Below are 21982 nucleotides of genomic sequence, written 5' to 3'. Positions count from 1 at the left end.
CTGTCTCCCACATGCGATTTCTGAACAAGATTCATGACTCCTTTGCCATTGGATTTCACAGTTGCTGCTGCACTGCGGCAATGGCCCGTTGAGAGTCCATAGCCTCTGGATCTACACCAGATTTGGGAGAGGAAAATACTCCAAAATTCAGAGATTTTATCATAGAATCATAGGGGTTGGAAGGGACCTCGAAAGATCATCTAGTCCAACCCCCCCGCCAGAGCAGGGTCACCTAGAGTACATCACACAGGAAGGCGTCCAGGCGGGTTTTGAATGTCTCCAGAGAAGGAGACTCCACAACCTCTCTGGGCAGCCTGTCCCAGTGCTCTGTCACTCTCACAGTAAAAAATTTTTTCTGATATTCACCTTAAACCTCCTATGCTCCAATTTGTATCCATTACTCCTTGTCCTATCACTGGTCATCACTGAAAAAAGCTTAACTCCATCTTCTTGACACTCACCCTCTACGTATTTGTAAACATTGATGAGGTCACCCCTCAGTCTCCTTTTCTCCAAACTAAAGAGACCCAGCTCCCTCAGCCTTTCCTCATAAGGGAGATGTTCCACTCCCTTAATCATCTTTGTGGCTCTGCGCTGGACTCTTTCAAGCACTTCCCTGTCCTTCTTGAACTGAGGGGCCCAGAACTGGACACAATACTCCAGATGTGGCCTCACCAATGCAGAATAGAGGGGGAGGAGAACCTCTCTTGACCTACTAACCACACCCTTTCTAATACACTCCAGGATGCCATTGGCCTTCTTAGCCACAAGGGCACATTGCTGGCTCATGGTCATCCTCCTGTCTACCAGGACCCCTAGGTCCCTTTCCCTTACACTGCTCTCCAGCAGGTCAGCCCCCAACCTGTACTGGTGCATGGTGTTTTTCTTCCCCAAATGCAAAACTCTACACTTGCCCTTGTTAAACTTCATCAGGTTTTTCTCCGCCCAAGTCTCCAGCCTGTCTAAGTCCCTCTGAATGGCAGCACAGCCTTCTGGTGTGCTTCTCTCTTTATAATCTTCTACCATCACCTGTCCAGCCATTTCTTTCTGTTTTTAAATCCTCTACCCTAGGTTCATATCCTTTTTTCCTTAGTATTGCTTTTGCAATAAACCATGGGTGCTGTTTCTTTGCCCCTCTCCATGTATATCAAAATAGAGTTGACAAGGGGACAGTGAAATGCAACCCTTCCCTCAAGCCCAGTCTCAGTCCCTGGGAGAAACAATTTGATGAAGATTTCAAGAAGCTCTGGGATGAAATATGCTCTGTCATCCTTCATCAGAAGCAAATCTAAAGTTGAGTTGCTACTCAAGAGCTGTGAAGGACGGGACTCTAACACAGCACAGGATTTCTTTACTCTTTCTTTTTCATAAATTTGAAGAAAATGCCCCAGGAGAAATACAATGAAAGAAACAATAAAAACTGTAGGGAGACATGTTTGGATGGAGGAGATTCTGGAAGGCTACTTAGCTCTTTCTTACATTACTTTGACACGTAGGAATGTTACACGTCATTTCCGTCAGCTGTGGAAATTCTCCAGACGATACGATCTGCCAGCTGTGGCTTCACCCACGAAGCCCAAGCACAGACTTGGCCTGGTTTTACTTTCCATTCAGATCATACAGCCTGTACTTGATATTTTCCATCGAGTACGTATAGTTGCGTACTTTAAGACTGTTTCTTTCTTAAGCATGCTCTCCTTCCTCCTCCCTCCTCCTCTTTCTCCTTTATTTTAATCCTGTTCAACAATAACTTTTTAAATTTCCTTCCTCCATAGGCAAATGAAGTGGAAAACAATCCCTGATGAGCAGTTTTTGTTTCCTGGAGACCTCCGGCTGGAGTGATCCCATCCTCAGCCGTGAGAGGACACCGTTAACACGCAGCACCCATTCCCAGCTCTTCACACACACACGCCCGGCAAGAGATCGCGACTCCGCTCCCGCCCTGCCTTTCAGCAAACCCTCCCTCCTCCCCGTTCCTACACACGAACGAAATGTGCCATTTCCAACAAAACCGAACCCACACGAATCCCGAGCGCAGGGCGTACTACACGCCACCAGCTAACGCAACGTCAGCGGACGCCGGGATGACGGCAGACTTGGGCCCCAGAAGGGACACGAGCAGCCCCCCGCTACGCGCCCAACCCCGCCAGCCTGCCCGAGGCGAGAGCGGGGCGAGGCGAGGGGACGGGCCCCGCCTCCTCGCTCGCTCGCTCGCTCCCTCCCACCCCTCGGCCTCGGCCCGCCCGCCGTACCGCGGGGCCAGGCTCCCTCCCCTCCCCTCCCCTCGCCTCGCCCCGCTTCTCCCGCGCGGAGGAGGCGCCGGAGCTGCCGCGCTCGGGAAGAGCCCAACTGCTGCGGGGGAGCTGCCGGCCCGGTGGCCGCACGGAGCTGTGGGGAAGCGGCTGCCTCTGGCTCCTCTCGTCTCGCCGCCCTTTCCCGCACCGCGCTGAGGCGACGCCAGCCGCCGAGGAGCAGCGGAGCGCGGCGGCAGGACCCGCCGCCTCTCCCCGCCCCCGGGAGCCGTGGTCTCGGCCGGAAGCGGCGGGCGGTGCTTGGCGCCGAGCTCCGGCGGCGGAGGGGCTGGCGGCCGAACAATAGTGGAGCGCGGCGCTGGAGCGGGCGACGGGGCCGGCGGTGAGCGGGGCCGGGGCCGGGGCCGGGGCCGGGGCCGGGGCTGGGGCTGGGTCTGGGGCTGCGGCGGTTCTGGCGTTGGCGGCGTGTCCGCGCAGCTGGTGTGTGGAGAAGCGGGGAATGAGGGTTCTGAGGACGGTGCTGAGGGGAAACAGGCCGGGACTGGGCAGTGTCCGAGGGAAGGAAGGGGTGCTCGGACCGGGAGGTGGCGAAACGCCTCGGTCCCTGCCGGCCCCGCCGTACGGCCTGGCCGCTGCCCGCGCCGTGCCCCCCGCGGTTGGAGGCAGAAACTTACCCGGGACTCTCCCGCCCTCGTCCCTCTCCCCCCCCCCCGCCGCTACCGCTTTCGTCCCAGCGCGTTAGGGGGCCCGGGGCTCTCGGCGGGGCCGGAGCCGCGGCTGGGAGCGGCGTGCGGGGCCGGCTGCCGCCTCCCCAGGCTTGGCCTCGGTGGCTGTTGAAATAACTGTCCCGTCCCTTGTCGCCCCCCTCTCTCCCCGCCAGGGCACCATGAACGACGAGCAGTTTGTGAGCATCGACTTAGACGATGACAACGTCTGCAGCGTTTGCAAGCTGGGGACCGAGAAGGAGACGCTCTCGTTTTGTCACGTTTGTTTTGAGCTGAACATCGAAGGTAACGTTTCAGTACGAGTCTCGCTCAAACTTCGGTCACAGACTGCTTTGCTTGGAGCTGGACGCATCCTGAGCTTCTCTGAAAGGGTTTGAAAACACATACGTTTAGAGAGTTTTCTTGACGGCCAAGCTAGTTTGTTCTCTTTCTTAAATATCTCATTTCCGGTCAAGGTGGGTGCCCTTGCTGTTGTAGTGCCTGCTCTGCTAGACATAAAGATGTACCTGCCCTTTGAGAGCTTCTGAAATACCCTGGTGTTAATTCCACCTTCTGGTATTACACCTCTGGTGCTATTTCAGATTGGAAGGAATTAATCTTCTGCCTTTATTCAGGGTTTTTGTTCAATAGTTAGAGAGTTCTATGTATAGACCTTACTTAAATTGCAGACTTTAAAGCATGATGTTTTTTAGAAGCACTTTGGTGTTTCACTTTTACTAGAAATACTCAGGGGGTCGTTTGTTTTTGCTTTCAAAAGATAATAATACATGTAATGTGATAAAACTGAGTTTGTTGTCAAAGCTTCTCAAAGTTTGCAAATTATTATGTGGGAATTTTGTCCATCTTTCAAAACACTAACCTTGTAACACTGTCTGGCCTCCAAAACTTTTTTTTTCCTTAACTTCAAGCCTTGCTTTGCTAAAGAATTTGCCTATCCTGTTGACTCAAGTGTTGGGCATGAATGAGCAGTAGATCAGTTATGGGCAGTTGAGTATGAAGATCATAACACTGTTGTGTGAAGGTGCTATTTCTTGAGGACAGATAGTAAGATTTGCTGCATCTCTGATATATATGAGGGTACACTAAAGGTCTTAAGATTGAGTCTTCATGAGGGAAAGTGATCTGAGATACGAGCACCGTACCCTGTGGTCTAGTTGCTTATTCTGGACCCTAGAATCATAAAACTGACTAGAATGTAGAGGGATTTAAGGATATGTATTCCATACAGTTGCTGTTGCGTATCTGACCATGAGTGCTTGTATAGGTAATAAAATTTTGTTCTTACCGTCTTATCTGAAAAATGCATTAGCGAATTGCTGTCACTTTCATGTGGTCAGTAGTATGTTTTGATTTAAAAAACAGTGATGCCTTTAAGGTCTTTGCTACTAGAGGCAAAATATTCTTATCTGAACAATGCTTTCATACTTAGGTAGTAATTTATATGTTTTATACTTTTATTTAGAAGATAGATGCTTGTGTATTCAAACTTTTTGACAAAACTTGGAGCAGCTATCTAGCCTAAGACAACCTGTCAGTCTGCTTTGAGTTTCCTTACTGCTTTAAAATTATAGCTTATTGTTCTCAGTATGAAGTGGAGTGGAGATGCTTCTCTGAGCTCTAAAATGAGAAGAAAACATAGTGCTGTAATGGAATTAAGTATTTTTAATACATTCAGAATCTAGTTTCAGTTTGGAAGTGTTGAAACAAAACAGGATGCATTAAAAAATTACTAGATTATTTCTGTGCTCTGTCGTTTGAGATACAATGTGGATTTGTCGAAGTTACTTGTTATGGATTTTCCTTTACAAAATGATTGTGAGTTTAAGATGGAACAGCTTTTTTTTTTTTTTCTGGAACTAAGTAGACTTGATAATAGTGAAGACTTAATCTGTACAGCAGACTACTTTGCATAATCTTCTGCACTTTTGGTTAATTTTAATAGACTACTTGAACCAGTATCCTGATGAAAGGTCACCTGAAATTACATGAGCTATTCTATTCTTAATCTTTTATTTTACATGGTAAAAAAAGCACTCGTATCTTTTTATTACAACATCGAAATTTGTTATACTCTCTCTTTTGTGTACAACTTTGAAAATATATGCTGCTACTGCTTTTATAGGGAGAGGAGACTTAAGGGCAGCAGAGATTGTGTAAGTGACTTTATAAAATATCATTATAAGAGTCTTTAACTGAACCAGTGGGTAAGCCAGCTTGTTACTGTATCCATGGTCACGCTTTTCCTACTTCTAACGTATGTACTGCATGCCTGTATTTTCCTGTAGCAAAGGTTATGATTTATATAAATATAAAATTCAAATCTTTTGGCAGCCCTGGGTAGGGAATGAAATGAATAATTGACAAACTCAGAATATTATATGGAATATTTTCATATTAACACAGAATCATAGAATCATTCAGGTTGGAAGGGACCTTAAAGATCATCAAGTTTCAACCCCCCTGCCATGAGCAGGGAACCCTGCCACTAGACCAGGTTCCACAAAAGCTCGTCCAACCTCCAGGGATGGGGCATCAACAACCTCCCTGGGCAACCCATTCCAGTTCCTCACCACCCTTATAGTGAAGAATTTCTTCCTAATATCTAACCTAAATCTCCCCCCTCTCCATTTAAAACCATTACCCCTTGTCCTATCACTATCTTCTCTCATGAAAAGCCCCTCCCCAGCTTTCCTGTAGGCCCCTTTCAAGTACTGGAAGGCCGCTTATAAGGTCTCCCTGAAGCCTTTTCTTCTCTAGGCTGAACAGCCCCAACTCTCTCAGCCTGTCTTCATGACAGAGGTGCTTCAGCCCTTTGATCATCTTGGTGGCCCTTCTCTGGACCCTTTCCAGCAGGTCTGTATCTTTCTTGTGCTGAGGGCACCAGAACTGTATGCAGTATTCCAGGTGGGGTCTCACAAGAGCAGAGTAGAGGGGCAGAATCATCTTCCTGGCCCTGCTGGCCACACTTCTTTTGATGCAGCCCAGGATGCAGTTGGCTCTCTGGGCTCCAGCGCACACTGGTGGCTCATGTCAAGCTTCTCATCTACTACCACCTCCAGGTCCTTCTCCTGAGGGCTGCTCTCCAGCCGTTCTTCCTCCAGCCTGTATTTGTGCCTAGGGTTGTGTCGACCCAGGTGCAGGGCCTTGCACTTGGACTTGTTGAACTTCATAAGGTTGGCACTGGCCCACCTCTCCAGACCATGAAGGTCCCTCTGGATGGCTTATATTTTAATGAAGTTCAGATGCATTACAACATAGCTACTTCTTGAACAGAATGAGCTGTAAGGTATATCAACTCTGTAGATGTGCTATCCCACACTTTAAAATACGTGTCATTCTCACCAATGCTTTGTGTTTTTATTTAACATTGTATTTAAAAATCCAAGCAATTAAAACATGTAAATATATTTTAAGTAATTCAGAAAGTGAAATAGGCTATTCTAAAAAGGTATTCATGCGACAGCTAGGACAGTACTTAAGGCTTGTGTATTTTTAGTGTTGATGTGCATGCATAACTCCTCCATAAGTGAAGTAGGAAATAGCTGCTGCTAGAGAGCGGGCAGGTTATTAGTCACAGCTCAGCATCTTGCAGCATGTTTAAGTACTCCCACTGTTTGCAGCACCCTGTTAACTTCTATGTATGAAATTCTGGAAGCAGGTTTCCCGGTTTTCTTTTTTGAAAAGGTGTCATATTCTAGTGCTGTAGCAAAACTCTTTAAACAATCCTGTTTCGCTTCTTGCCAGCATCTGATTGATTAAAGATGTCTATGGTAAATCCAGGTGCTTGAAACTTATCTAGCCCAAGGTTTAATCACCTGTGAAACAAACTTTCTCTAGGGTAAATAAACAAAACACTACAGAAATATAATTTGCTTAGCTGCACTTAATTACATTCATGTTTAGTATCAGTGCATCTTTGTCTTCTGACATCTGTGAGTTCAACAGCAGTACAAGTTTGTGTATGTGTAAATTGTAACGTTGTTGATCGTCTTGGTTAAGTAAGATTGAGTAATTAGAAATTATCAAATCAGAAGCCATCCCCATCTGCAGTGACTGAACCAGACCTCTTCCTGGATCAGTGTTGTGATGTGTCACAGCCCTTACTTTCCTGACATTGAGGTGGTTTTTTAACCTTTATTATGTTTGGGCAGTACCTCAATAATGATACCTAATTGAAAATAAATTTAAAATAAAATATTCTTATAGGGATTATTATTCTTATAGGAAAAAATTATTCTTTGTAGGGAAGACCACTATAAAGAAAGCTTAGCCTGTGGTCTGGCTTAATTTAACTGCTGTGTTTCTGAATGAGGAAGTTGGTTATTGTGACATAAAACTGTTTTTTTAATCAGAAATCATGTCTCTGTCATAATTTCTTTAGTATTAGATTTTAATCTTTTAATGAAATTAAATTATAGCTTAGCCTAAAATGTGATTGTGTTTCTTACTAAGTTTAGTTAAACCACTGCTTTGAGTGCGGCTTTTGAAATTCAGCTGTGGTGTCACAGATTTATTATTTGTCTTTTTATGTGTCATCGACTTTTCTTGAGGAACAGGGAAAGAATTAACTTTTAATATTTAGCAGTGCTACTCTTCAGGCTAATCAGAGGGGAGAGTGTCTTGAAAGGGCAGTATTTTTGTCCCTGTTATACTTAACCCTTTCAGGTTACTTTGAGGGTTTATGCTGGTGGAAATTGAGTGGTCTAAGCTATACATAAATACTTTACTGCAGAACTGGCTTTTGTATCTGAAGGATCATTATCAAGTGATTTAGCACCTCAGAATGCTAACGTGATTTTAAAGTTTGAAATATGCGAAGTACTCGAACGGTTGGTTTAGTATTTCATATGAGAAATGAAGCGGATTTTGTACAGTGGTTTTAAAGTTCTGGACCAGGTTTAGAATAACCTGGTGGCGTTGGTTTTCTGGAGTTTGATGTTGGCTTTTGTTTGCCTTGTGCAGACAAAGTGAACATCAGTGATTGTTTTGTACTGTTTTGTTTTTCTGAGCATGTGTCACAGTAGTCTGTGTATTGAAACAGGAAGCTTTTTGAATTCATGTGTAATGAGATTGCGTAAGCCAGGAAATCATGTCAGGTGTGTTAGTTTGAGACAAATTTCTTCTTTTTATTTCATTATAATACAGAAAAAATATTAACTGAACTCTTGTAGCACATATATAATACAACATATCTGCAATTATAACTGGAGGGAGATGGGAAATACATGAACACAAAAGTATAAGCGTATGTATGTATCACAACTGTCTGTATGTGTATGTATCAACAAAACCCGCTGCCTGAATATGGTGTCCCTACAAGCTGCTTTGAGACTCCAGTTGTAGGGTTTGCACCTAAGAGTGTGGTGCTGTACAAACATACCTCACTGTGCCCTAATTCTCCTGTTAGGAGGGTGTAACTGTCTATCCTGTGTTTCAAAACAGCAGGCAGGGGCAGCTGGAGTGATATGCAAGTGTGCTGCCTATGGTGCTGCTTTCAGTTGTATAGGTATGTTTACATGGAAATTGCTCTGTGCAATGCAGATATGTCCTTCGCTAGTGCATGCTTTTGGATCCTCTAGACAATGCCTGTGGAAATCCCGGCTTCAGGAATTTAATACCTGAATGTATTTGTTCAAACATTGAACTTGTCTCTGAACTTGAAAAGTCTGTAAAAGTTACAAATGATGTACAACTAAACAGTCATAGATAGCTAGTTTTATGCTGTTACGCTTTAATGTAGAATTATTCAAGTCTTTTGAGTTTCCTGAAATTTGAGGGTTTGTAACAGAGACAAAATATAGAAGAGATCATAATAGAAGGGAAAAATTTGATAATTTGAGCTTATTTTTATGTACTCTTTTGCTTCTCTGGTGCTGCTAACTATGGTAACATCTTTGAAAATGCTAGCTGACAAGCAAACTGGCTTGTTCCCATTTCTGTTTAAAGTTGAACAATGGCTGAATAGCAAATGACAGTCTGTATCCCAGGTCCTGTAATATAAAAGAATAGAGAGTGTGAGTACTGAGCATCAGTTCCCCTGATTTATGTTAATATCATTACATTTCCGTGGTCCTTTGAAGTCCTGATAGACTCATAGCATTTCAGGCAATTTCAGCATCAGGTTAGTGCATCACAGTCTCCTGGTTGAGACAAAGATGCTATGAAGAAGTCTGCCTTATTGTATAGCTTTTTTCCTATTGAAGTCTATAAAGTCTTGTGTAATATCCTCATTCTGGGTTCTTTCTGTTCAGCTTAAAAAAAAAAAAAAAGCTTTAATTTTAAAAGCTAAGCACTCAAATTTCTCTTATTTTCTTTCTTAGACTCTACAGGAGAATACCTCACTGAAACAAAATGGGTTGTGAGGTGTAGCTGAAAGGATTGGAAACTGCTGGTTTTATATCATTCTGTTCCAGAATATTACACATCTTATTTTTTTCAATGTTAATGAAGTAATAGCCAATAAAATACATTATTTTGGCAACAAAAGCTAAAAAAATTAACCACCACCCTTTAGTCTAGACAGATCAGAACTTGTTTCAAGGTAGCATTAGTATTTGCAGTCCAGGGATATGACTCATTTCTGCAAACTTGAATGAACTTGTGAAACTAGCTGCAGTTTCCAGTAAGCTTCTTAACTACGAATTCAAGTCCAAACATAGTTTGAGATGTTACTTTTAATCTTCTAACTGCTATATAAGTATTGCTGAGTAAAAGTAGAGCTGTCCAGCTAGTTCTAAAAATACATTATTGAATTTTATGTATGTGAATTTGGGAGATTTGTACATGCAAACAAGTAACCTGAGCAGTTAATATTACTTACCTGGCACTACCCAGAATACAGAAATATTGTCTCATGGCTTCCACCCTCTTCAAGGTCAGTTTAATGGCTTTTTCTTACCAAGTGTGAGATATCTTCAACATACTAGTTCCTGTAGTAACAGGAATGTATCAGAGTATATTGGCTTATGTAATACATTGGTAAACTCTCTTCTTACTGAAATAGTTTACAGGGAACATGGATTTTGAAAATATGTTTAAAGGGTCGATTTGATCTCTGCTCTGTCTTAAATTGCATGTCTTTCCTATGTGATGAAGTACATATGAGCTAATAGGAATCCAGTGGGAGATGATTTGTGTGCACACTTGGTGTGTGGAATGCACTGACTTTATCATATGAAACTGAGGAGAGAACTTTAATTTATGGCCAAGATAATATCTAGTCTTCATGGTGTGTCTGGTTTTGGAAGTTAATGAATGGCACTGGATTTTTCCTTCTAGGCAATCTAATAAATCACAAGATTTAACTCTCAAATGAAATTGCATACATACACTTAAAAATAGCAGTTGGCTTTAAGTCTTGTCAGGCAGATGTATTGGAGATACAAATCTCTAATGATCCCATTTTTCAGTGTTGGCAGAATTGTACAACTGAAGAATATAGGTTTTCCTTACCCCTTGTCATTTAGACATGTGGGGGGCTTGCTGTCTTAGGTCATCATGGATTGGTTTTATTTAATATATTTTGAACAGGTCTTGGGATCTGTTTTTCTATAATGAGAACTCTTCCAACACTCTCAATAAGCATACTGACACACAGCAGTGGCTTAAAATAGACACAAACATTTAATGTCTCATCAAGCATTTCCCTGTCTGCTACAAGTCTTAGCCCTGTACTCTAGGTAAACCAAACTTGAACTCATCTGATCTTAGTGTTCATAGTGGACACTTGCAGTTGTTCAGGAGCTGTTTTGTGGGCTGGTTAAACATCCCTGTTTATAGAGTGATGATGCTTTAGGTGGGGTGGACAGCTGAGGGGAGTAGCTGGAACATTTCAGAATATGTAGTAAAAGCTGGGGCTCTTTAAAGTATACAGCTATGGACTGACTCCCTTCACTAGGGTTCTTGCTTATAGAATTAAAGGAAAAAGTGTAGGTGCTTACTATGAATATTTCTAGAGGTGACTATTTAGGATGAGGTGGATTGTGCGCAAGAGTTTCCTCACTGGCTACAGCTAGCTAAAACTAGAGGTGGGCCTTTTCTAAGTGTGCTGGCTTAAACATAGAATTTCACCTCTTTTGCAGGTACTATACTGTATTATGAAGTGCATTCACTGTCCTTTGACTGTCCTTAATAATCACATGTACTTTACACATTTATTGAAACTGTTGTATGGTGGACAGCAGCATTATACTGAGAAGGCAGCTTTTCCTTTCATTATGCCTGTAAGCATTTGCAAGTTCTTTAAAAGGACTTTAATATGGCTTTAATTAACAAATATCATAGTACAAACTCATAATTGACTATACATGTGTCTAGAAGTATTCTTGTTAATTTTAATTCACTCCTTATTAAATTCTGGGTTTTTTTCCCTCAACTGCTCAAGCTAAGGTTATTCACAATTACAAAAGCCCTTAGTTTCCAGCATTGCATTGTAAATTGCTAAGAAGAGAGTACAGGCTTTCTTTAACATGATTTTCAACTGATGAAGCTGAAAGATCAAATACGAAGTTTTTATAAAAGAATGAACAAATAATAAAAAAAAACACTGTAGAAAATAAGCTAATGCTCACTTATTTCGTTTTTTAATGAAAACATTTGTTTGTGATGGGATATGAAGTAGCCTTCATATTCAAGAGCACTCCTTTTGAGTTGAACTTCTTCATTACTATTATTATAATCTCTAAATAAGGCAGCTATTCTAGCCAGCTTTATATATAAATGTGAGCAAACACTTCAAGTTAGTTCTGTATCTTAATAATGAAGAAGAGTTACACATAGTTTTCACACAACCAGTTGCAAAGGCAGAAATAAAGGATTTGTAGACTACTTCCCTTAAAAAAAAAAAAAAAACTAAACAAAAAAAAATCCAGAACTTCATTATGATGGAAACTGATATACTTTCAAGCACAAATGCTTCAAAATAGGGTAGAATTTACTGAGATGTGATTACACACCTGGTCATAGGGTGAATATTCTCCCTGCTCTCTGCTACTTTGCACTTACAAACAGTTACAAGTTACAAAAATGTGTGTCACTTTATAAATTACCTGATTGCTAGTCATTTATTTACAAAATTATTTTGCAAGAGTGGATTAGGACTCATTTTATTGAGAACTGTACCAATATACAGGAAGAGTTTGTGCCTTGCATGGCTTATGAATTGAAATACGGATATTTTTTTATTATTATTTTATTGTTTAAATGCTGGGCTTCTATATAAGTAGCCATATTCTCACAAGTGTTCAACATACAAAAGTACTGCTGAGTAAAGTGACACCACTCATATTTTTTCTAGGACACATGGGTTGCTAGAACCAGAAGCAAATAATGGATAGTAAGGTTATGTTTGGTGAATTTAGGCTATGGTTGGACTTGGTGATGTTCAAGGTCCCTTTCAACCAGGATGATTCTGTGATTCCATTTTGGGTTCCCCAGTTAATGAAATTACATTGGTTTATGATTTGTCTCAAGGACTGGCATCATCCTGTGAATCTGTTGTCATGACCTTACCTTTCTCCCCTGCTGCTAAGAACAAAATAAACTCCACTGGTGTACTTTTATTTTACAGTCTTTTTTTCATTTTGCCTCATAATTTTTGTGTGCATTCTTACAAACTCAACCAAAACAGTGATAATTTTGAATTTTAATGCTGCCCAAAGAATGGACAATCAAAAATTTATAATGCTACTCTCAATATTTCAACTCCCCAACTTGAAACAGTAATTTGCTAACAAGTGAGATAATCAAAATTAAGTGCTTGGACAGCTTAACGTTGACAAGTACCAACAGTACTGGAACTTGCTTCTCTAGCTAGATTACCAATGCAAAATAATAAACTAATAAACTTGTTTGGCCACTTGGATGACATAAGCCTGCACACTGCAATATTTGTTGAGCAGATAGCTCATAATGTTAGCGATAGAAAATGGTACCATGAATGACTGCTTTCAAAATGCTCTTTAGTGTTGTTCTGTAGAACTTTCTGATACATAGATGGGATTATTTCTACAGCTTGTACAGTTGTGTGTGGGCATGGTGTAATACGTACAGTTAGCACTTTGCTTCATCTGTGGTATCATCCAAGAGGCATATGCAGGTAATCTGAAAGTCCTGTGCTACAGGTTACTGTGTACAAAACACTTTATATGCTAAGGACTCAAGACTGAGTGGAATTTCAAGCATATGTAGAGTATCACAAATCCTTATTCAGTGATTAGTCTGCTAATAGGAAAGTATAGTTTACATTTTTGTTTCCTTAGTTGCTTGTAAGTAAAGATTTTGAAAAATTAGTTGAGTATACAGTATGTGAACTTTTTTCTGTTGTGTCTTTACAGGAGTACCAAAGTCAGATCTTCTACATACAAGATCTCTAAGGGGGCACAGAGACTGCTTTGAAAAATTCCATTTAATAGCAAATCAAGACTGTCCGCGATCAAAGCTTTCTAAAAGCCCATATGCAGAAGTAAAAAATATCCTGAGCAAAAAAATTAACTGGATCATACAGTATGCACAAAACAAGGATTTAGACTCTGATTCTGAAAGCTCAAAAACATCTCAACACCAGCTTTTTAACTTCAGACATCAGACTGATAGAAAATTACTCCCACAGTTTGACTCCCCAGTACCTAGATACTCAGCAAAATGGATAGATGGGAAAACTGGAGACATCTCGAGCTGCTCACAAACTCTTTTGGAACAAAGAGAATCTTCTGACTTCAGACTTGGCGTGTTACAAGAAGCAGGTGCTACCTTCTGTTGCAGCAGTGTTTTGTGGTCTAATCATAACCAAGTCCAGAAAGCTGAAAAAGCGGAAGGTGATTCACTTACCAGTGTTCATAGAAGGCATCCTCAGTACAGCAGGGAAGAATGTAAGTATTTTGTTTACATGCAATCTAGCAGTCAAGGCCATCCTTTGAAATGTTTTTCAAAGATTTCATGCCCCCAGAGGGCAGTAATTCATGTCCTGAATTCCAGCTTTTAACAGTTTGGAGTTAATATAAAATCTGTGAAGAAAAAGGCTACATGGCTAAGCAAGTAGTGTGGCGGCTTTTGTTGGTGTAGGAGTTTTGGTTGGTTGGGTTTTGTTGGGGTTTTCTTGGTTGTTTTTTTTTCTGTTTGACTTTCCTCCTAGATATACCCCAATGTGATACAGGACACACTTTATTTACACAAGTTACTGTTACAGTTGGCTGCAGTCACTTCAATATGTCAGTTGTGGCAGTTGCACAGCTCTGCCTGTGGAGATTACTGAACTCCTGCAAATAACTGTCTTTCTGAACTTGTGCAGTGCCTGGAGTTATATTTTGCACAGAGCTGCCCTAAGCAACAGGAGAAATTAGAGATAAGATAGTAGAGTAAGCCTAAAAGGCTGCTCTAAGCAATAGGGGAAATCAGAGGGAAGGTAACAGAGCAAACATAAAAAGTTAAATATTCTTAATAGTAGCAGTCTTTTCTTGTGCATTATACTAGGTTATTTTTTTTCTGTTTATTGAGCATAAGAAAATGGGAAGGTCCTTATACCATCATGTTCTCTTAAAGGCTGTAGCAGTAAACCTGAGAAATCATTTCATAGAATCATTAAGGTTGGAAGGGAAGTTAAAGATCATCAAGTTCCAACCCCCCTGCCATGAGCAGGGAAAGCTACCACTAGACCAGGTTCCACAAAAGCTCACCCAACCTGGCCTTAAAAACCTCCAGGGGCAGGGCATCAACAACCTCCTTGGGCAACCCATTCCAGTTCCTCACCACCCTTATAGTGAAGAATTTCTTCCTAATATCAAACTTAAATCTCCCCTCTCTCGGTTTAAAACCATTACCCCTTGTCCTATCAGTATCTTCTCTGATGAAAGGCCCCTCCCCAGCTTTCCTGTAGACCCCTTTCAAGTACTGGAAGGCCGCTATAAGGTCTCCCTGGAGCCTTCTCTTCTCTAGGCTGAACAGCCCCAACTCTCTCAGCCTGTCTTCATAGCAGAGATGCTCCAGGTCCTTGATCATCTTGGTGGCCCTTCTCTGGACCCTCTCCAACAGGTCTATATCTTTCTTGTGCTGAGGGCACCAGAAATGTACACAGTATTCCAGGTGGGGTCTCACCAGAGCAGAGGGACAGAATCACCTTCCTGGCCCTGCTGGCCACACTTCTTTTGATGCAGCCCAGGATGCAGTTGGCTCTCTGGGTTCCAGCACATTGGTGGCTCATGTCGAGCTTCTCATCAACTACTGCCACCCCCAAGTCCTTCTCCTCAGGACTGCTCTCCAGCCATTCTTCCCCCAGCCTGTGTTTGTGCCTAGGGTTGTGTCAACCCAGGTGCAGGACCTTGCACTTGGCCTTGTTGAACTTTGTGAGGTTGGCACTGGCCCCCCTCTCCAGCCTGTCAAGGTCCCTCTGGATGGCATCCCTTCCCTCTTGGGTGTCCACTACTCCACACAGCTTGGTATCATCAGGAAATTTGCTGAGGATCCATTCAATCCTACTGTCCATGTCTCCAACAAGGATGTTAAACAGCACTGGTCGCAATACTGACCCCTGAGGGACACCACTCATCACCTGCCTCCATTTGGACATTGAGCCATTGACCACAACTCTCTGGGTGTGGCCATCCAGCCAATTTCTTATCCACCGAGTGGTCCATCTGTCAAATCCATTCTTTGTCATTTTGGAGACCAGGATATCATGTGGGACAGTGTCAAATGCCTTGCACAAATCCAGGTAGATGATGTCAGTTGCTCTACCACCATCCACCATTTTTGTAACCTTGTAGAAGGCCACCAGATTGGTTAGGCATGACTTGCCCTTAGTGAAGCCATGTTGGCTGTCACCAGTCACCTCTTTATTTGCCATGTGCCTTAGCAGACTTTCCAGGAGGATCTGCTCCATGACCTTGCCAGGCACAAAGGTGAGACTGACCAGCCTGTAGTTTCCTGGGTCTTCCTTTTTCCCCTTTTTAAAAATAGGGCCTATGTTGCCTTTTTCCCAATCAGCAGGAACCTCACCAGACTGCCATGACCTCTCAAATATGATGGATAGAGGCTTAGCAATTGCATCTGCCAGCTCCCTCAGGACCCGTGGGTGAATCCCATCAGGTCCCATAGATTTATGCACCTTCAGGTTCTTACATGGTCACGAACCTGCTCTACACGTATGGTGGGGAATCATTCACTCTCCCAGTCCCTGCTTTCACCTGGTGTGGCCTTTGTGTTGAGGCTGAAACACTTGCCAGAGAAGACTGAAGCAAAGAAGTCATTGAGGAACTCAGCCTTCTCAATATCCTGTGTTGCTACCTCGCCCGTTCCCTTCAGGAGAGGTCCTACCACTCTCCTTGGATGTCCTTTTCTCCCCAGTATACCTAAAGAAGCTTTTCTTATTGTTCTTAACGTCCCTGGCAAGATTTAATTCTAGCAGGGATTTGGCTCTCCTAACCTGATTCCTAGCTGCTCGGACAACCTCTGTAATCCTCTGAGGATACCTGGCCTAGCTTCCACCCCCTGTATGCTTCCTTCTTCAGTTTGAGCTTTTCTAGGAGCTGCTTACTCATCCATGCCGGCCTCTCGGAGTTTCTACTTGGGATGCAATACACTTGGGCCAGGAGAAGGTGATCCTTAAGTATCAGCCAGCTTTCATGGGCCCCTCTACCCTCCAGGATGTTATCCCAAGACACTCTCGAGCAGATCCCTGAAGAGGCTGAAATCTGCCCTTCTGAAGTCACGGGTAGTAAGCTTACTGTGAGCCCTCTTTGCTGCCCTAAGGTATGACTCTGGTGGTATTGAAAGCAGTGGAAAATAAGTTATTTAAGAAAGTCACTAGAAGAAGTCTTCAGAAAAAAAAAAAATAGGATATTGCAGTGTCTTTGGCATCATCCTGTGTGAAATGTGTTGGGACCAAGTTCCTAGAGATCTCTGAAGTTACCATCCTGCTCTTGGAACAGTGCCTGGTCCTAAAGTGCAATACCTCCACTCTTACTTTTGTAGATGAGGGAAGTAATTGGAGAGGGTTTCTGAGTTTCAGAACACCAGAGAAAGAAGACCAAAGAAGCTGGTAAAATATTCAGTGGAGAATTAGGTGATGAAAAACAAGGTAATAATGGAATTCAGACTATTGAAAGACAGAGTGATCAAGTACTGTAAAAAGTCAGAATCAGTTTCTTTAGACTCTTTTTTTTTTAATCAAACTAAGAAACCTGTCTTTGCAAAGTTCAGTCATTTCTCATTCTTTGTAGAAGGATTTTATTTAACTTCTGTATGATGCTTCACATTGCATTTGTAGTAAATTAGTAGTCTTAAAATTATAAATCAAAACTGATATGTGCTGTTTGACCACCTGTCCTTTGGAGCCATAAATTGGGATTATATAAATCAGGACAGCAGTTAACAGGGGAATTAGGAAGGCTTGGCCTGGTTTATGGGGTTATCTAACTGAAGTTAGTGACTTGGAATTTCTCTGATTTCAGGACAGGGGAACATTAAGCTGTTTTCCTCAATTACTGAGGACAGTAACAGGGGCTTTTTCTTCCATTTAACTTGCATAACACACTTTTGAGGCATTTTTTCTTTGTATTGTATTTGTTTAATCTTTTTGCAGTATTTAGCTTTAAAAGACATTGATATGTAGAGACTGTGATTAGATAAAGCTTGTGTTTTAGAGAAAAATCTAGTCAGACTTTCTGTGCCAGGATTAGGTACCTTAATGCAGTACCCCCACCATCAGGAGATAGTCTACTAAAAAAAAAAAACACGACTATTGTTAATGTGACTGTAACTAGCTTGGTCAGTATTTCTTTATAATTTACCTCAGCTATGGATTGACTAATGTTTTAACATTTAAATTTGGTGTTCTGTTCCTTCTTCCTTTCTCTTATATATCAGAATTATGTGACATGAAACAGTCCTGTCATACACACTCACAAAGTGTGTGAACCTGCCTATCTGTTACAGTTGATGAAACACTTATGAAAATAATGAAGAAATGGGAAGTAACATATTACCAGTGGGTATAAAAGGGGGGGGAAATAAATTTTTATAAAGTTGTCAGTTACTGCATTAAATCCAGTCAGGGTTTTCGTGGAGCTTAAAGGGTGGTAAGATGTGAGAAGGGAATCTTCAGTTGTATTGATAACAGAACATAGGATCACTGCATGTGGCTCTTGGAGGAGAAATGTTCATTTGTTTCATTCTTAAGTGGCCTTATGTCTCGAGTTGCATGTAGGCTGTCTGAGTCATTGCCAACTTCTTTGGTTTGGCAATACTGACAGAAAGTTAAATACTCAACAACTGCAAGATGTGAGAAAGCTTGAAAAGGTGGCTTTGGTTAATCTAGTAGTCCTCTGGGGAGGTAAAAAACTATTCTTTTCAGAACTTCCACTTTAAATTTGCAATATAGAAACTTCCTGTACTGAGAAATCTCTGAACAAAAGCTGTGTGCTTGCAGCCTAGTTTTTTCTCAAGTATGCAGTGAGAGCTTTGCTAAACTGCAGCATTGTTTAAAAACAATGTTTAAAAATTACAGGGTCTTAAAGCTTGTTTCAGTGCCTTGTATCCCCCTGTGGTGATCAGGATTGTCACTCTTAACTGTGCTGCCAAGGGCATCTCACCACACGCATGGCAGTAACCAGTCCCTACCAATGTGTGCCCACCACTGCTAGGCTTAGAGATTTCCAGGAAGCAGGCCAGTGCTTCCCTACTTTCTGCTGTTGATCAAGAGCAGCACAGAAAACCTTCACAATTCCCTCCTCTGAGGTTTAATATATATTTCTCTGAGGATGATGGATGTACACATAACCTGAGATACAGCAGGGCTTTTGGATGACGCAGAGGATCTTTTAGCTTGCACTAGGAACATAGCACAAGAAAGTGAGAAGTAAGCTTATGTTTATACACTGGTCTTTGTAGCAAATCAAGAGTTTTCTTCAGCATTTGTCACTGAGATACTCAGTGGAGACTTTCTATATTATTCTTGTATGTATAAAGCACAAACTTGATAGTCAAAATAGGTAGCTGTGTGCTGAAAATTCTGTCCAGAAGCTGTTTCCTTGTAGGCTTGCAAACATAGCAGGACTTACCTCAGAATTTTCAACTTGCCCACAGTTAAACAGATGTGCTTGCAGATTTACATGGAAACCACATTCTATGGTCAGAGGAAGGGAAAGTATATTAAGGTGTCAATGAAATTACAAGCAGTTCTGGTACTGGACACTACTGTTTAGATGGCTTGAGTTTCCAGCTGTTTGACATGGAAGTGGTGGCTTTCGTATGGAGTAAATCCTGGTATATGTCAGCACAAAAGAGGACGTTTACAAACTTGTCACAAATGAGTGATAAATAACGTTGCCTCTTGACATACTGCAACACATCTGTTCATTATTAGGATGCAAATTACTACCATTTGGGAAAGTAGGAGTCTACTTAGGAATGCTTACATGACTTTAGTAGTAGTAATAACAGATTTTCTTGTTACAGTGACTATGATGACTCCTGTACAGTTAAAGCAAGTTAATGAAAAACTGCACAAGCAAATCCAGGGTAAGAATTTTTCAACACTATTTGTTTTGGGTTTGTGTTGCTTTGTAATAAAGAAAATCTTGTTTATTTGAAAAAAGAAATTGTGATGGCTGTCCTGTCAGTTCAGTTCAAAATGTGAATCTCTATATATCATGTTGCCATGTAAAATGAGAAACTTTTGGGTGGTATTATTATGTAATTGCCTAGAGTATTGCAAGGTGGCACTTGAAGAATACAGTGTTTTCTTTTAAGTTTTTTTACTGGAATCATAGAATCATTTAGGTTGGAAAAGACCTTTAGGATCATCAAATCCAAGCATTAACCTAGCACTGCCCAGTCCACCACTAAACCATGTCCATATGCACCACATCTATATGTCCTTTAAATACCTCCAGGGATGGTGACTCCATTGCTTCCCTGGGCAGCCTGTTCCAGTGTTTGACAGCCCTTTTGGTGATGAAATTTTTCCTAATATCCAATATAAACCTTTCCTGGTACAATGTAAGGCCATTTCCTCTTGTCCTATCACTTGCTGCCTGTGGAGAAGAGAGAGACTCCCACCTAGGTACAACCTCCTTTCAGGTAGTTTTAGAAAAGGTATTCTCCAAGCCTCCTTTTCTCTAGACTAAGCAAGCCCAGTTCCCTCAGTTTCTCCTCTAAGACTTGTGCTCTAGACCCTTCACTAGCTTCTTTGCCCTTCTCTGGACATGCTCCAGTACCTCAATGTCATTCTTCTAGTGAGGGGCCCAAAACTGAACACAGTGTTTGAGGTGCAGCCTCACCAGTGCTGGTTACAGGGGAACAGTCACTTCCTTTAGTCCTGCTGGCCACGCTATTTCTGAAACAAACAAAATCAACTCCATTTCAAGTTATAAACTATTCCACCTTGGCTCAGGTCACCTCAAACTATGCTGGTGATCCTGTTTAGTTTTTAATGCATACAATAAGCTGTGCTGGAACCAGGAAAAGTGGTGTTCTTGTGCATGAGCCCACTTAAATGTTGATGCCTCTTTCATAGAAATGTTCAGCACTGCTTCTCAACTCTATCAAAAGTATGGGGACCACGTGTATTAACCTAATAATGTTCTTGCAGATGTGTTTGAAGAGCTGACACAGCAAGTCCAAGAAAAGGACTCTTTGGCCTCAGAGCTCAATGTCCGTCATATCGCTATTGAGCAGCTGCTGAAGAACTACTCCAAACTGCCATGTCTACAGATGGGACGAGCAGGGATGAAATCAAATGTCCCCATATAAAGGGAATACAACTTCTGTCCCTCTATAGAGCTAACTTTTTGTAACAGCCTTGGTAACCCAAGAAGTACAGGTGTACAGATACTTAGATGCTTTTAAGGAAACTTGGGCAGCTTTCTCTTTACATTCGTAATCTGTGAGAAGTCTATTCCACTTTGGTTTTAAAGAAAAAAGGCAAATATTTTAGGTATTAAAACCTACTGTAATAAGGTTTGGGATTTTTTTTTTTTGCATAACTACGCATGAGTGAATGAACTCTGTGTTTTAATAATAAAATTGTTTCTAACAAAGAATGACCTGAATGCTGTAAACCTGCCTCCTTCATACAAAGGAAAAACAACATTTTGAGCTTTTATCAGGTCTGATCTTGTTTCATCCAGAAAAGCTTTAATGGGAGAACAGTATTAATGAAACTCATGTTTTCTTATTTATTATGAGCAATATTTTATTACTGAAATTTTATACTAAATATCACTATTTTAGGTACTTTTCCAGATCTCTTTATAAAATGTATGGATTACTCTGTGTAATGTTTATGCCTTGTGTATGATTGTTTATCCTTTTTCAGGTCTGTATCTTTCGTGATACAATTAAAAAAATAAATATTTCCCAAAGAGATGAATTTCACGTTAAAGAAAAAAATGTGCTGGTGCATCACTTATTTTTATTAGCTTTATAATTAAAGAATTTGGTTTGTGAGAATTGTAGAGATGTTTAAAAAAAAAAAAAAAAGCCCAGCAATTCCTTTACTTTTAAAACAAAAATTCCACACTTTGGTTTTAATACATAGAAGTTGAAGTTGTTTTATATGTGTGAAATTTTCAATGCTGAAAAATTACTTTGAAGAAATTAAATAAATTTGTAATACTACATTACCTTGTTTTAGTTTTTTTTTTTATAAAGTTGCATGAGACTACGGTAGTGTTTTAATTTTGAAATGCCAATAATAATGATACATTTTAAAGCAGAACAGCTTTTTTTAAACTTCCATCAGTCTACCTTACCATGAAATCTTAGTTAATCTTTGTCAAAAAGACTGGAGCTGTAATTATGTAACAGAAATTTGCCAAGTTGCCCTGAAAAAGTCGGGGATGGGGGGATAAGCTCCACCATGCCCCCCTCAAAAGTTAGTCTTCATGCTTTCTGATTTTATAATTCCAAGCGAAAGCAGGGAGTAATTTATATAGCTGAGCTGAAGGAATTACTAGCATGAAGAAAGGTTTAGATTTTATTTTAAAATCAAACTGAGAAGTAAGCTGAAGT

General features: G+C 41.2%; 1 protein-coding gene across 1 annotated transcript; it reads left to right on the top strand.

The window, feature by feature from the left end:
- The first annotated feature begins 2318 nt into the window (after positions 1 to 2318).
- C1H21orf91 (chromosome 1 C21orf91 homolog) lies at positions 2319 to 21589 on the top strand. The gene is made up of 5 exons (XM_051644104.1): positions 2319 to 2634; positions 3133 to 3262; positions 13312 to 13845; positions 19427 to 19489; positions 20562 to 21589. Exons 2-5 carry the CDS (start codon positions 3139 to 3141, stop codon positions 20720 to 20722), a joined length of 882 nt encoding a protein of 293 aa, XP_051500064.1. The 5' UTR covers positions 2319 to 2634; positions 3133 to 3138; the 3' UTR covers positions 20723 to 21589.
- The last annotated feature ends 393 nt before the right edge of the window (positions 21590 to 21982 follow it).

Source organism: Apus apus, chromosome 1 (assembly GCF_020740795.1).
Source record: "Apus apus isolate bApuApu2 chromosome 1, bApuApu2.pri.cur, whole genome shotgun sequence".
Classification (NCBI taxonomy): Eukaryota; Metazoa; Chordata; class Aves; order Apodiformes; family Apodidae; genus Apus; species Apus apus.
This window is presented reverse-complemented; position numbering and strand designations above follow the sequence as displayed.